Source organism: Agelaius tricolor, unplaced genomic scaffold, assembly GCF_023055355.1.
Source record: "Agelaius tricolor isolate 1412-34295 unplaced genomic scaffold, bAgeTri1.0.p SCAF_10, whole genome shotgun sequence".
Lineage (NCBI taxonomy): Eukaryota > Metazoa > Chordata > Aves > Passeriformes > Icteridae > Agelaius > Agelaius tricolor.
The window spans coordinates 13489681-13506637 of NW_027269270.1; the positions used below are offsets into that span (position 1 = coordinate 13489681).

General features: G+C 36.3%; 1 protein-coding gene across 8 annotated transcripts in view; it reads right to left on the reverse strand.

The window, feature by feature from the left end:
* Positions 1 to 211: 211 nt before the first annotated feature.
* The window catches only part of OSBPL6 (oxysterol binding protein like 6), a 97322-nt gene continuing 80576 nt past the window's right edge, over positions 212 to 16957 (reverse strand). For 7 of the 8 annotated variants that reach the window (XM_071434835.1, XM_071434840.1, XM_071434841.1 and 4 more), the window contains 7 exons: positions 16726 to 16789; positions 16052 to 16130; positions 14651 to 14795; positions 13406 to 13550; positions 12373 to 12499; positions 11711 to 11833; positions 212 to 10819 (listed from right to left, as the gene is read on the reverse strand). In XM_071434835.1, the coding sequence (XP_071290936.1) occupies positions 10711 to 10819; positions 11711 to 11833; positions 12373 to 12499; positions 13406 to 13550; positions 14651 to 14795; positions 16052 to 16130; positions 16726 to 16789 (792 nt within the window). In that variant the 3' untranslated portion in view covers positions 212 to 10710. The remainder of the gene's footprint in view (positions 10820 to 11710; positions 11834 to 12372; positions 12500 to 13405; positions 13551 to 14650; positions 14796 to 16051; positions 16131 to 16725; positions 16790 to 16957) is intronic. The other variant, XR_011680360.1, reaches the window with a different exon arrangement.

Consider the following 16957-nt stretch of genomic DNA (forward strand, 5'->3'; position numbering starts at 1 on the left):
CTGCAGTGAAAAAAAGGCTAGAAAGGAAAAGCCACCATTTCAGTGCTTTTGCTACCACTATCAACCACCTCTTCTTAATATATATTTTACAGATTGATTTTGAATTTTATGATTAATAATCAATTGATCTAACTAGTTACAAATACTTTATTCAAGAACCATTGCCTCAAGTCTTTCTTATATTAATAAATCAGAACACAGATGACAGCAGTTTAAACAGTGTACATTGAGATTTATTAGAACAAGCACTAATAGCAGCAGTGTACAGAGTGATGGAGACAATGTACTGTATGCACTGAACAATAGTAATTATACAATTGCACTTCTTCAGAGATCTATTAGAAAATGCTTTTCAGTAAACAGTTTCCCAAATCTAGCATTGTTTGGATTTGCCTCTGAGGAAAAAAAAATACAAAAAATATGCTTTATCTTTTTTTTTTTTGGTAAGGCATTAGCAACATTCATTGGCAGGCTACACAAGTCATTTGTACATGCATTATCCAATTACATTGCAACAGGTAAAAAGAGCGTCATGTTTCCTCAAAAATTAGAATTGTGTGTATGTTTTGGACACAATATCCTGGGAAATCTGACTTAGCCTGAAGGAAACAGATGACTTCTTTTGTTACATTTTAGAGCACAACAAAAACTATAGCGTAGCCAAATTCACTTTTTATTTCCTACCAGAAGCTGTAGGACCTCCTTCAGTTGGAGTTGGTATTATGGGTATCGTGTATACCACATACATCACTGGAATAAAGTCTTTGTTATTGATTCTTGTTTACTCTTCCCCCCACTACCACCTCCCTGAATGATGTGGCCAAAGGATGCTCAGCTGTAATCAATATTAACTACTGAATGAGCCTGGGTTTTATTGCATGAGAGGTAGTCAGTGTGAGGCCCCATCTGCCCTCTGGATTACTACAACAGGACGTTCAAAACCAACTGATGAGTGCAAAGACACAGAATAAGTGTTCCAGCTGCATTACATGGAAACTTAAAACTGTTTTATTACTGCTCTTTTCTGGCTAGGTTTAATCTCAGAAGTAGCCAGAGAACTCAAAATACCAAAAGAAAGCAATTCTATGTACGTGCTGAAGCCTAGACAGAGAGAGGTACTTTCTCACATTCATCCTTTTCTGGGCTAAGATTAAGAGCGTGCTCTTTGTCTGCCACCCCCTGCTCCACAAATCAGAAAGATTAGACTCCTTTTTTTCACTGGCATACTGTACTAGCAACTCCCAGCTCTGGGCTGGCACCATCCTGGGGAAAGCATAGGGAAACAGGAACAGGGATTGCAAATATTCTTACAATTAAGCTTGCCAGAATGAGACATAATATGATGAATTGTTATTGTTTTAATGTACTGTTCTTTATTCCAAATGTCATATCTAACTGAGCTTTGCAGAGACATGAAGTTAACTTGTTTTTAAAAACTACAAGCTCCAGAATAAGATTCCAAAATGCAAGAGGAAAGTCAAATATATTGCTTGGAGTGGCAAGCAGTCAAACCAACTGTATTTCACACATTTTATCTTCCACAACATGGCACACATGTTCAAAATTAAGCTTAAGGGCAACTAGTTGAATCCCTAGGCTTGACTGCACATTAGGCCTACAGCTGAAATAGAATTGGGCAGCTAGATCATCCACTCACCTGGATGCTCACTGGGTTCAAGGGGAACGGAGTACCAACAGCAGCTCAGCCTCTGCATGGCTCCTCATTTGGTTAAGCACGTAGGAATCAGAAATCAAGTGCTACAAAACCTGGGCTAACCAGGTAAGCCAGTACATTGTTTTCTTAGGAATGTCAGTGTAGAGTGTTTTTATTTGAACTTAAGCATCTTCATCTTTTAAACTGTTGTGAATGAGAACTGTTTGCAGTGTTAATGCTAAGTACACATCGATGCCTGTCAGAGTCCAAGCAGATGGAGCAGGGAAAAAATCTGATGTGCATTGCTGATTAACTCCTGCACTGAAATAAAAGTCTATGGATTTAGAATACACAAATTATATCCTTTCTGTATTGCTCCTCAGCTCCTGATGTTTACAAATCATAAGCAATAAAATTGCTTTTACAGGCATAATCAGCTCACATTGGGAATCAGAATTAATAAGATGTAAAGAATCATCATGAAGACTTCTCCAATGTGTAAACAGTCAAGAACAGATGAATACATTTGCAGGAAATCAATCAAGAACAATTAAAAATCTTTTTTTAATGTTAAATTACTGAATGTACTACAAAGGACCAAAATTATGCTTTTAAAAATTGCTATACTATAAGTAGGTTATATAATTTTCACTACAAATATCTGTAAATTAGTTTTCTATTACTTAGGGTTATTTAAATTATGGTACTGATTTTTCTTTTTCCAGTATCCTATTCTTCATCATCTCATTATGGAAGTCCACAGGAAACTTTTGAGTATAAAATTGGGAGTGCTGCATGTGAGCTTTAATACTGAAGTAGTCCAAAAACAATACATTCTGCTACATTTGGGTAGATAGGTACATAAATGCTTCTCACTGCCCTTCTTTCCCTTAAGTAAATTTCTTCTCAACAGAAAAAAATTTATCTGGTGCATCTAAGAACTCAGACCCTTTCTCACTACAGTCTGTTATTTCCCTTTAAAACAGACACTATCTACCCACTACTCCAAAGTAGCACTGGCTCTGTATACTTATAAAAGCAACTTTTGCCTTTAAATTAATCTTAAAAACCACAAAGCAAGTTTCTGCTTGCCTTTGTACCTGACACAATAGCATATTCACAGTAGAAAGACTCTGAGGATCTCCTTTTACAGGTAAGCTACCCAAAGATGTGCACAAGGAATCAACAGATATGGTTTGTTTTGCTTGTTTGTTTTTTTTTTTCAGAATGACCACATAGATACTGGCAATCAGCAAAGAATGTTCTTTCAGCTCTTTAGGTTCTGACATTTTGGCCTGCTAAAGAATTGGCACAGGGTAACCTACCACCTGAAAGGTTTTTACAAGCAAAGCTTAGTAAGGCAGTACTGAGCTTAATAATAACTAATCTAAACCTTACCCTTCTAATGGCATTCTCAGAATATGAGCAAGGTAAAAATACTAACATTACAACATTTCATACATGTGCATATGGGATCTAATCACACCAGAAAAGTGTGACATTATTCCCAATTTATATTAGCTTTGTGCAAAAGTGACAGAAAATAAAGAATTCTTTGCTGTTGAAATACTGAGAAATTATAAATCACCAGTTAATTATATGAAGAAAAGTAGATGGAGACCCAGGGAAGAGTCTTGCTACTGGTTGCAACAAATAAAATATACAAACAGAACTATCACAGTAGTACAGAACTATTATAATAATCTTTCTTGATACCACAGTAGTTTCATTTTATGATGGCTTTTCAGGTGCTAAATAAAGTATCCTTTCAGACCATCTAGCAGTAACAGATAAAGAACAGGTAGTTTGCTATGCAATTCTGGAGAAGAAAAATATTTCAGACATCAAATGCTGGCAGCCTGACTTCTTACTTATTTTACAGTTAATGACATAGACACAAATCCATACACAAAGAAGAGTCCCACTGGAAAAGCCCACTGATATATATTTTTGGCCTGAGAGTGAAATTTTAGTGGTCCATCCTTAGAAGCGGACATTTAGCATGACATGAACACCAACCTTCATGTCTGCAAATTTCAAACACGGTCTACTTTGTAAAAATCAAACCCCACTGGATTAATTCTTAGTGTGGAAAAAATGTTTGAAAGTAAGTAGTCTAGAAATTATTAAAAAGGAACAAGAGCAGTATTTTTGCTAATTAGAGATAAAGCTTACTAAGGTAGAAGTTTGCATGTTTGCCTGCATACCAAAATACACTCATCAGCATTTATTTTTCTGCTCAGTCAGGTCTTCTGTGAGACTCAGCAGAAAAGAAAATTTATTGTGATCTCAATTTGTTATACTGTATCTCAACTACTAAAGAATACAAGTAGCACTTATTTTAAAAACTAAATAGACTTGTTTTCTAACCTCAAATTGGAATGACAATTTTCAATGTCAACTTCAAGATAGGGGATAAAGTAATTTTAATATATTTATTGTGATCCAATCACAAAATATTTTATAAAATATTAAGCAAACACAAGGATAATAAAAGATATAATCTGTATTTCTTCCACATAGTTAAAGAAGCTATCCTGAATTTTCCTTTCCCTGGAAAATACTGAGGATTAATCTTGTATTTGCTATGTTAATGTTATTATAATATTCCTTGATCAAGTGACTTTAACAAAGAAAGAGGGCACAGGACTACTAAACAAGAAATCTGAGTTTGCAGTCCTGACTCAAGCACTGATTATTCTTGGTGGACATGACAAAGCAACCCTTAGGACACAAGCACAATCCTAAAAAGAGATGCAATTTCAGAACAAGAGGTTGCATGTGTAGCTACACTGACTGGCACCAGAAGCAAGCAGCTCAGTGAAGAACAGTTCTGCTTGAATATTTGCCTTTTTTTTTTTTTCGTGTTCTGCTCTTGTAGAGCAGAATATCATTTTGATTCTCAGAGAATTTACCCATTGCTGAGTTTCTAAAGGAATTTCCTCACCTCTTCCCATTTTGCATGCCTAATGTTCCGGGCCAGCAACATTATACACTAGAGTAAGATATGCTCTTTATGCTCTTTCACTAATGCAGACCACTAAAAGTAGCAGTCAATATGAAAATACATTTTAGTGTTTCACAGGAGATACCTGAGTCATTGCTCCAGGAGTACCAATAAGTAGCTTTACCATACTTCAGTGAGCTATTCACAGGTCAGCAAGAACATATTACACACTGCTGATTATATATTCAGACTATGTAACTCTCTTTCTTGTCCAAGTTACCAAGACATCTTCAGCCAAATGCTGGCTACAGTAATTTTTTATTTATGAAAGGAATAAAAACTTCCCTTCACCTTCAGCATTAATTCTGAGCAAATGTCTCTAATCTTCCCTTTTTTCATGCTGTCATGGATCAGTGGAAAGAAAAATAGTATTAAGACAACCAGCCTAAAACAAATTCAGCAGCTCTGCCGACAGTTTAATTCCTACAAGTTAGAAAACTTTCTCCTTTGTTACATCTCACACTGAGAGAGCTCCTGTGACAAGTTTCACCATTCTGCATTGCTGTCTCTCCCTTGCCTTTTTTTTCCGAGGTTTGACAAAGATTGCAAGGAAAGTTTAGGTTTTTTGGTTTTTTTTTTAATTAGAGATGGTGAGTTTGTAGTACCACAAAATTTGACAAAATAGGAGGCTGGTATATAAAACACAAGTACATCAATATTACTTTTTAAACTTGCAAGAACTGTATAAAAATCCTTTTATAAAGATCCTTTTCAGTTTAATGAAAGAAATATATCATTTCTACTAAAGCAAATAAATAAAGGTTTTACATACCCTAGTTTAAAAGTAAATAATGTGTTTGCTTTTGTAAGTAGATTCCTTACAATATACAATACAAAAATAAGATAAATTGCTGTAAATGTGCAATTTCCCTGACCTTTTCCTCAGATTTGCAGCATTCTCCTGGGTGCCAGTCACTGTTGTAATGGAGCTTTTGGAGATACTCTCACCAGGAATAATTATACCTTTATTAACATAGTCTAGATTCTTCCATTTAAAAAAAAAAAAAAAGAGAGGAAAATGAAAAAAAAAAACAAACCCTATGCCTTCTTCACAAAAATACTGACTGATATTCAAATTAGCATAAAAGTAACCAGGAATGCTGAAGTAGAAAATTATACTACTTTTTATACTAAATATACCTTGAAAATATCAATACGTGCACTGAAGTGTAAATTTACGTTTTACACAGTTTTGATGACTGTTACTTAATGACAGACAGAAAGAAAGAACAAGGAAGTGTTTTCCAGCCCTAGCAGCTGCCAAGGTAAGTGCTTATGACATAGCAAATTTTCTGAGCTTTCTCATGGGTCTGTGCATTACACAAGGTTACCAGTGAGGCCATTCCAGTGTTTCTGATACACTTTTGTCAATATTAATCTTATTCCCCCAGGTGGGCAAAACTCTCCAGCTTAACCCCTCCTAACATTTTAGCATATGAGTACAAATGCACTTTCAGATGGATTTAATCTGAAAACCTCTCCTTTGCTTTAATTATGCAGCTCCATTATTACTAATGGCATCTAAAATTGTTCATTCCTCAGATTACAACTGCTGCCAGCATGTGTAAAATAGCTATTGTTTATTGTTGCACCAGAAAATGTCTAAAATCCAGTAAAACAAGGAGAGCACACAAACATTCCCTTTACTAGTGAGAGCAAGTTTTGCAATACAGAGAATGGATATATTCAGCCCTCCTGGCTATTGTGCAATTGCAAGTGAACCTCTCCTCCAGGGCAATCCTAAAAATTCTGATTTTTTGAGGAGAAGCTCAGTGGAAGACTGCAATTGTGCTGGGCTCCACTGGTGAGAGGTGAGAAAATCCCATTCCCTCCTGGGGAACAGAGGACATGACCCAGATGCAAGGTGCTCACAGTTGCCCATGGGCAGGACCAGAGCTGCCTCCTAGTTTGCCTTAAGGTTTGTGTAGTTTGCTTCCATAAAGCACTGACAGTGCTCAGTAGGGAATTAAGGATAATATCTTTCAACACTGTGCCATGTTTACATACTGCAGTACTTGACAAATGCCTGGCATGTGCTACTCACATAAACCCCACAGGTGCCATACAGGCTTATTCAGAGTCAGAAGTTCAAAAGGAGAAAAAAAAAGAGTAACATTATTTGTATGATGAAAATACTATTATAATGGAAATTTCAGTTTTAAAGCCAAATACAAAAAAAGTTTATTTCATGCAACTTACATCTGTCCAAAATTAGAATGGGTGCCTAGATGACTTTTTAATCACAGTGATACTTCATGAAAATCAACTCAAATCATCTTTTCCTGTGAGATAAAAATTTCTAATATGCCAAAATTCTGCCATCTTGGTAATACTAATCTAAAATAAGAATGAAGCTATTTAAATCTTTGTAAGACTTTGCATTTGATGAAAATAGCTACTATTACCTTATCATATCCAAAGTACCAGAACAAGGAAGAAATTAAGGTACACTTTTAAAATATTAATAGAAAGTACAGCTCATTATTGTGAAACTAAAGCATAAGTATTGTGTATTTTTATACAGAAATAAGTGTTTTGAGAAAACACAGGAGAAAAGCATATGTCTTTGAAGCGAAAGAACTTCTTGAATTGCATTAAAAGTTTTATGTGTCAATGATATATACTAATTTTCAACATTTAGCAAGCATATAGCAATTAAATCTACTGAGTTGGATAGTGTTTTTCATGCCTTCCAAAAGGAAATACTGCCTGGATGAATGGAGTGAGTGGGGCTGAAAACTGCTTGAATCCCAGGCTGGAAGGGCACTCAGTGATCAATGGTTTCTGCCCTGCTGGCAGCCAGCAGTGAGGACAGCCCTGCAGGGGTCACTTCTGTGGCCATGACAATCAACATCTCACCAGTGACCTGGACAAGCACATGGTGATACATGGTAACTGTTCACAGATGACATCAAAGTAGGAGGATGAGATGGCATGCCAGATGGCAAAGCTTCAGCTAGAAGGACACTGCTCAACTTGAGGACTGGGCCAGGAAACACTTCACAAGGTTCAGTAGAAATGAAAAGTTCTGCTCCTGGAGCAGAAAAATCCCACATGCCGGGGAGAGATGTCTGAGCAGCAGCCCTGCCAAAAACCAGACAGCATTTACACAAAATGCCAGGCTGCAGAACAGCCAGTGGTGCACTCTCCTTGCAGCATGGGATACTCAATTCTGCACTACATGGGCAGGGGATGGGGAAAACTCACCATGCCCTCTCACTCAATGCTGTAAAATGTCACAGGTTGACTAAAAATTATAATTTGGATAGAATCCCTCATACCTATCCACCTTAGAGACAGAACAAAATATTCCATGATGTCTGCCAATGTTAGAGGAAAAATGCAATAACAGATTTTACACTGAATACAGAGAAGGATTCTGCACTATGAGAAACTGCTCCATGGTACATCTGCTTGAACTTTTTCATTTCTGATATAGACTGCAAATACCTCGTGTTGCATTATTTTATGTCTTTTCTACTTACTAAGCAACTAATTTAACATCCTCTTGGCTTAGAAAGTGCCTTCAATAGAAATATTTAGCATTTCACAGATTTTCTAGAATATAGAAATGTTAGCATTATTTTTCTTTCAATGAATGTCAAATGAACAATTGTAAAAAACAATTCAGTGATAGCATTTTTAATGTCCACCAAGTTTCAGTTTGCATTGCAAATAAAGGCATTCACAGAGCACTGCCAGAATGCTCGTAAAACTCAAGACCTTCTTTCTGTATTTAAATTAAAGATTTGAGGACATGCAGTTCTGTCCCTCAGATGTGCTTGCAGTCATACACAAATAATACTTCCTCATATCACGGTGAACTGCACACAAGGACTGGAGCAAAGGATGGGCAAATGTTTAATAGAGTTGGCTTTAAAGAAAACTACATAGAATAATTAATTGCTATTTTACACACAATGTGCCAATTTGATTCCTAATGTAATATTGTTAAAGCAAGCAGGATGACCTTAACTAAATATTATTTAAAAAATCAACTTTTGATATATTTTCATTTTCTTATAATAACAATTGCAGAACTAAAGAATAAATCAGACTAGGTTCAACTAGGAAAGAGAAAGATAACATTCTTTGAATAACTTAAAATTTTCTTTGGAAGAAATCCCATTAATCTACATAGGGATTTTTATACCAAATTTTTATTAAAAATTCACGTGCAGTCTCAATTCATAAAAAGTCTACTTAATATTTTCTGTAGGTTTTCATAGTTCTTTCTGATAACAGAAGTGTGTGAAGAAATTGGAACTGATTAACAGCTAGTTGCCCTGCTAGTTACTTTGCTATACCATCAACAGGGAGGTCTAAATTTATCTTAAATCACCAAAGTAATCTCAGTTGTATGGGGACCTGACTCGGAAAAAGGAAGAAGCAGGCTGAGAGCTGGGGGTGTGTGGTAATGCACTGACAACTGTTCAAGCAGCTCTGCTGGCAGACCAAATACCTATCTAGTAATTTTATTTTTGGTCTCAGGACTGGAATCTCAAATAGAAAAATCATATGTTATGTATGTGCAGAAAGGAATACAGAGTCTGTGCATGAAATCTAACCCATCACCAGTGGTGGGATGTGTAACACATGCACAAATGGAAGACTAGATCATACCATATGGAATGTAGCTCTTATCTAACAAATTACTGTTTGTTTCTTTTATTAAGATCTGCCCTCCTATTGTTTAATGTTTCAGAGATTTTCAAATAGAAAGTGCCAAGTCTTCTCCCACTTATATTAACTGAGGCTTAGCGACACATAAGAGACTTTTTAAAATCAAAAAATATAGAACCATTTTATGAAAAAATGTAAAGTATATTTTGCACAAGAGCTGTTTTGGCAACACAAGTAGAAGTTGTTAGCTATAACACATGGGAGCCTCTGCCATACTCTACAACATAATTTTAGATAAGAAAAGTGGATGGGGAAAAAACAGAGCCAGGAAAATAAACATAGTGTGTGGCAGAAAACAGTTGCATTTACAGTACTATCCAGCTTCTGGAGAGAAGCCAGAGACCTTCACATGAAATCCTTCTGTGCTTTTAACACTGTTGCAAAGCTTCAGGGATTTCTAATTGTATAAACAGTTAGGGGAAAATGAGATTCACTGAGAGATCTGTGTCCAGGCAGTACTAAATGTGATGACTGCATCTCAGCATCAGTCATTTAGAATATGAACTTTCTGACTAGCAACTCATATGCATTTACCAAAACTGAAATTCAACCAGCTAGCAGTTTCTTTTCAGTCTGATTATACAGTCAGCATCCCAAAGCTAAAGCATGTGCACTAGGTCTCATACCTCTGAAATGCAGTTGGATGTTTGGTTATCTTTTGATTTCAAATAAAGCAGGTCTTCCAGTATTTATATTGTGATAAAATTCTAGAGCTTTAAAAATCTGCCCTTCACACAAGCCTAAGCATAGATATTTTAAAATTACTTAATGTACATCATATTTTGTTAAGGCATGAACAATGGCATATGAATGGGAACAGCTTCCAGAAAAGCATCTTTTTGACAAAGGCCAGTCCAAGCATATCACACCAAAGGACTAACCTGAAGCTAGAAATGACAGTGTTGTAACCCAAGAGTTTTTAACAAAAATAGTTGAAACAAAATGGAACTTTTTTCTATTTTTTCTTTTTTTTTTTTTTACTTTAAATTGTATTACTCTTAATGTCTGTTTAAAGCACCGGTTGCAGTTTTGCGCTTACCACCTCTTCCGAGTGACTTTGGATACTTCATCTGCTTCTTTATTTCTGAATTTTCGGCGTATGAAACTTCAAAATGTTTCTGTTTCCTTTTTTTTCTTTTTTTTTTTATGTTTTAGTTTTGATGGCTGCTGCAAAATTAGAAAGATCCAGAAGTGGTCAGGGGCCTGGTCTAATGCACTTCCAAAAGTCCATTATAAAGATGAATATAAATGCATATGATATGGTTTTTCCGTAGACCCACAAACCACGCTTAGCTATAAGAAACATATTGTGCATAGTTATTTTTTTTCTTCAGAGTGATATGTTTACTAGGTCTACATTCTCAGTTCACCAGAGTACAGGAATGTCTACTTTACTAAAGCCAGGATCCTTTCGCAGTTCCCAGTAGGTTTCATTGGTAACCCAGGCTTCTCTTTGATTAGCGTCAATTACTTTTCTGTAGAAAGGGGGAAAAAAAGAGAGAAAGAGACAAAAAATATTGCTCTTATGCAATATAAAATCAAATTCCACACTTCTCTGATCTAACCCAATATTAAATCAAATTTCATATTTCTAAAGGACACAACAGTCAGAAATTTAAAAACAAAAATCAACCTTTACCTATATCAAAAGCGGAAGACAGAGAAGACATCTGAGACTGAAAATCTGTTGTTTGTTCTGTAAGAGCAGGTCCTAGAGCCACCTAAAACCCCTTTGCTCACTACAGATTCTGATTATGTGAAAGTTATTATCCAACAGATATAGCTTACAGAATGTAAGCCTTTAACCATTTATTTTTTTGTCCCTGCATTTTGCTTATATTATGCTACAACTGGATCGAGCACATTCAGTCTTTTCACTTTTGGTTCCCCATGTTAGACATGAGGCTACTTGGCATAACTATTCCTTGTTTCAGAAAAATGCTTAATTAAAAAACAGCCAACAAAAACACTTCATTCAAAAATGAATGTATTTTAAGTGTATACATATAGATTTATATTTATCTACATCTTGTAGGTATATATATATATGTATGATGTTGCTGTTGATGTCACATGGTATTACTTGTCTAGGCAATGACTTTAAAATGCCCCTAGTTAAATCTTAGGTTCTAATATTATACTTCTAATTCCACTTCAGTAGGAAAGCTTATATAGCTGAGGCTCATTATGAGAAAATGATCATTCAATTATGAATCTTAACTGTGTAAAAACTGCTTCAGAGAAGCAGGTGTCAGATATCTTTCTTAAAACTTTCATGATTCTCAGTCTGTGTTGGTGGTAATTCTTGTAGTACTTCATCCAGTTACAAGCTGGAAAACAGAGACTACTCAAATGAAAAGACTCACTTAAAAAACTTGGGTACATATTCAATGCCGTTTTCTTCCATGTACCGCCTCCGAGCTCTCTGGAGTTCCTCTATTCTTTGTTTCTCAGATGCTGCTGCTTCTATATTTCCTTCCTCCAGAAGCCTGTAGGAATAACAGCAGGCTGTATAGCAATCACACAGTGTCTAGTCCAAGGGATTTTCCAGCACCCATCATCACAAAAGACAAGCAGAAGCCAAGTGTGTTGTCAGTGTTGTACTTTCAGATCCAGCCTGAGATGTGACTCCCCAGCTATGTGTACCTGACCTACAGCCTAAGGCACAGGCTTTGTTCAGCAACTTCAGCATATCACACTGAAGGACAATGAACTGAGAATTCGGAGGGAATTAGTGCTGATTCCATCCATAGCAGAAGTGCACAGCATTTCAGAGCCTGTTTTCCAGTTTGTCATGAGCAATCTGCCCCAAGGTTGCACTACAGCTCTATAGCATCAACAAGAAGCTTTCTAATTTCCCTCAGCTGGGTTAAGCAGAAATTTGAGTGCAATACTGACTATCTTCTCTACTAGCAGAATCCTCTACAGCTTAATTCAGACTGCAGTGAAGATACAGACAGAATTCAAGACTCAGCCAAACTCAGCCTTGAGCCCACCAAATATTAAATGTATAAATAAGCATTCTTGCCTTTGATCTGGCCTGAATCGTGCATCTGTTGCAGGAAGAAGATCTTTCAGTAAAGGATCTAATTCATTGAGCTCAATAGCAAACCTTGTGAAGCCGTAATAACGCTCATAATTGGTTGGCATGGAGCCTGAACACATAAGACAAAGAAAAAAGCTTTTAAGCTATTACTCTAAATATGCAAGAGATTCGTTTATTTATACACTTTTAACAGAAAAATAGTTAATATATTTTACTCTTACAGTTAAAAAGCACCAAAAGCTATTCTGTAAGAGAAACAAAATCCACTAAATATTAGTATCAATTGCTTATCCTGCAGAGATTGTAATTACATGTTAATAGACTCAAAGCTTCTATGATCTTCCTCCCATTTTAAATAAAAACTAATGTTTTCAAGCTTTCCAAATTAAAAACAGTTTTCTGTTCCCCAGAAAGTGGGTCTATCAAATGTCTGTCTAAAACCTAACCTTAACTGATCTTTAGAGTTCATTTTGGAACTTAGCACACACTCACAGCCTGATTCACCACTACAAGGAGTCAGAACAGACAGTCAGGAAGAGAGCAGGGTGCAAAGTACCGTTCAAAATACCAGAAATACAAAGTAGGATTCAAAATTATAAGAAAAATAATTCCTGGATAACGCATGTATGAAAGATACAGGTGCAAAGGATGACTAATTCAACCTCAGGCCTCTAAGCAAGCAGGAAGTTGAAAACTCAATAAACCCCTGTTTGGTGAATCCAAAAAAGTTACCCTGCTCTCTGTCAAAAGGCAGACAGGCCTCCCCAGATGCCCAATTTTTTTCTTAATTTTATTCTTCTGTTGACCCCAAGGTCCCAGCACATCTGACCAGGAGTCAGACTGAGATGCTAAAGATTATGCCCTGTAAGAACATTTCCATTTACCATTATTATACACCCATGTAAACTGCTGTTTGTCTAGCCAGGGATTTAAACTTCTCTAGTATTATTTTGTGTATTTAAAATGTAGGCTAAAACAGCTTCACACCTTCCAGAATTTTTTACAAGCTTCTTACCTGGCCTCCATATGCATTTGGCTGAAGGTGCAACCCCACAGTAGAGGCCTTCGTGCCACTTTCCAAAAAGGCGGTGAACCACCTTCCCTTCTTGATCTATCACAACACCCTGGACCTCATTTACATTGGAATTCCAGTAGTTCACCTGCAAGTTTAACCAAGAATTACTAGCTCACACTGCTTTTCCAACAGCCCATTGTAACAATACACATAATGAATGTCTCTCGGCTGTGGTGCCCACTGTCCAAATTCTGTGTTGGAACAGCTCACCTGGAACTAAGAATACCAAAATTTAAAAATCATATGGTCCTAACACTAACTGATTTATTAAACGGAGAAACACTTGCAATGTGGTTTTGACATAAAAGCATTTAAATTAACTGCACATCTGGGAACAACATTCTCAGTCATAATCACAAATCCCACACAATTCTGCAAAAATGACCTTTTGCCTCTAACAGTCCTCTTCCTATACGAGGAGGTATTAAATATACCTGTACTTGTACAGGAATCCTTTCATGGGTGCTGAACACTACTGTAAGCAGCAGGGAAGACATTACATTATTACACATTGTTTCTTTCTGTTTCTCTTCTCTGTTTTGCTTTTCTTAGACACATTTAGCTCTAGCACCTTCATCCAAGAGCCAGTTGCCCATTCTCAGATTATCCAACAAAACACAAATTTCAGATTTATGTTAACATCCCATTGTTAACACTAAAATGGTATCGATATCTTTTGTTGCAATGTGAAGACAAATTTATTTTTAGGGAAAATACTTGCTAGTAAGATAGCTATATAAACTTCTATTTTTATATATGATCCTTGCCTGGATATTACAGTACTATGAACCAAAGCAGCAATACATAATGTAAAGAGAGAAAATATTGGCCGAAAAATTCTAGTAGAAGGAGAAGCAAAATGGCATGGCAGTGTACAGTGACTTTGTGTTTTCATTGTGTTACTATAAAAAAATGTTGACATTTAATTTTTAATCAAAAACCAGCAACAGTACAGCACACAGCTATACAGCAATGGAACACACTGACATCAAATGTTCAGAGGAACAGAATCTTACTAATTGACATCGCATTCTCATTTGAGAATTTACATTTTATGAATACTGATAAAAGGAACAAAAGATAACATGTGGAATATGGACTTCAGGAATAGTGAAGAAACAGCTTGATGTACCCTTAAATTACAGTTATATGAATATAAGATACATATTAACATCCATATGTTACCTTGACAAAAGTGAGTTTACAAATACAAACACTGCTTTTTGTGTTTCTGATAGTTATCTCTCCGTAGTGTTCTATCCATCTCCTTCCACTAAGAATATTATGTATACAAGTAGTGACTTTGTTCCAGACATAGTAATCTCCGTACCTAAGAACAGATTAAGAAGTAGTTGGTAATATCTATTCATCATGAACATTGCTGACAAAAAAGTAAAACATTCCTTCTTTATTGTAAAAACAAACCACATTTCCCAAAAATACCCACACAGATGACAAAGTCCTGTATCTGGTTACATCACTAATCCTCCTTAGAGAAGCTCACCTAAGCTCCAGAACTACAAAAAGGTGCTATAAACCACAAATAAAAACACATTATGAGCCACTGAAGCCCTGCATGGCCTATTCACTGTCCTCAGAGCATGAAGTGCTATGGCCACGATTCCTATAGGGGCAGGACCAAAAGATCAACAAAAGGCTGAATTGAGATTATAAACAGAAAATGCAATTAAATCACAAACAGAACAAAATAAATATGAAAACCATACTACAAGTGTGGGAAATTTGGACAGGAGATCAAGGAAAGGAAGTAGAAATCCAGGAGCACACTGGCCCATCATCCCTCTGACTATCCAGTCAGAACATGTCTAACATCAAACAAGAGAATAAAACCAGAGGATTATATTATGCAAAGCATATTCTCCTTCAGAGTTTAGGGGAAGGCATGAAGACAGAAGACAAAGCTGCTCCAGAGTGCATTTACTTTAATTTTATGAGATGGATAAAGAGGTGAAGTGATGCTATATTGGTAGAGGCAGAAAGAAAGGCTGGCTGCAATGTACAGGTGCAAGAACACCACTACAAAACCAGAAGACACGTTTAAAGTACCCACTCCTGGCATATTCTTAGGATTTACAAGCTGCAACTAGTCTCACTGGCGGTGAAGCTACTGCCTCTCACTGCTCTGCCAACATCTCCATACAAAGTATGGAGAATATACATCGGTTTATCGACATTTTGAAAAAAGACCTTTCATGATCTTGTTGTTCTGAGGGAACACTCAGAGGCACTGAGAGCCTTAGGACAACACCAGCTGCTGACAGTCCTGCACAGCAGCCTTGTTCTGAACAGCTCATCACTGCTGTACACATAAAACATGGGTTCCCTCTCCCAAAACATTCCTATCTCTCTCTCTCTCCATCACTTTGCATATTCTTCCTCCAAAACCTAAAATGGATCTTCAGGCTCAAAAATGTTCCAGCAGCCCCACATGAACACTAAGGAAAGATTAAAGCTGGGCACAAACCCTCACCAGTACAATCCACATCATATCTGCTTACTCCAAGCCATTCACAAGGCAGCCCAGACTGGAGTGCACCAAAGCTTGAAAACAAGAGAGTAGCTTACTTTGGAAGAGTCACATTCAAGGTTCCAACAGGCAGAATTTCCATTGATTTCCCCCAGAATTTGTTTTTCCACCTGATATCTGAATATAACAGTGAAATACTTAAAATGCTGAAATGACCAAGGTCTCCCCCTTGCACTGGTCTGTGTGGCACCAGACCATCTGTGCTGGACTATCCAATTCAAAACAGGGCAGTAGGTAGTATGAATTTGCCAAGAAAATACTAAAGAAAAAAATACTAGAAAATTACATTAGGTCAGAAAAACTAAATGTAAGTTTAATTAAGAATTGCGTCTGTGCTGCATGATTGTCAAATATCTTGTGCAAACATTCAATACAAATTAAAGGCATACACCAGTAGGTACAAGGAAAGAAAGAGTAATTTTTTCTACTGTAAAAAGAACTGCTTGTGTTTGTAAGAAATAGTAATTTTATTGGTAAAAACCTTTTAAATGGGAGAGTATAAACAGGCTGCAAGTGACAGAGGAAGTTGTAATATGTTTGCTCACTCTTAATGAGAATTTGGAGTAAAATAAATCAGATCATCAGTTTATAATATGTCACTTCAAAATAATAAGTATAGAAATTCTGAGTAAGTTCCAAATGCAAAGCTCAGCTTTTACAAGTTTTATTTGACAATAAAAAAGGAGTTATGCTTTTGAATTAAAAAGCATACCTTGCCAAAACACAAAGTTTTTCGATTCACAGTGACAGGCCGAAATGGGAGGATGGTGGCTAACCTGAAACACAATTTGGTTGAGTCAAAAACATTTAATTTTCATTCCTAAGACAGTACAATTGTTATTGCAATATGAAAATACTAAACAGCTCATGTTGCTATGAAAACAGATACAACTTAAGTGATTGTACTTAAAACAGCTCCTAGTGATTACTATAAAGATGTATTC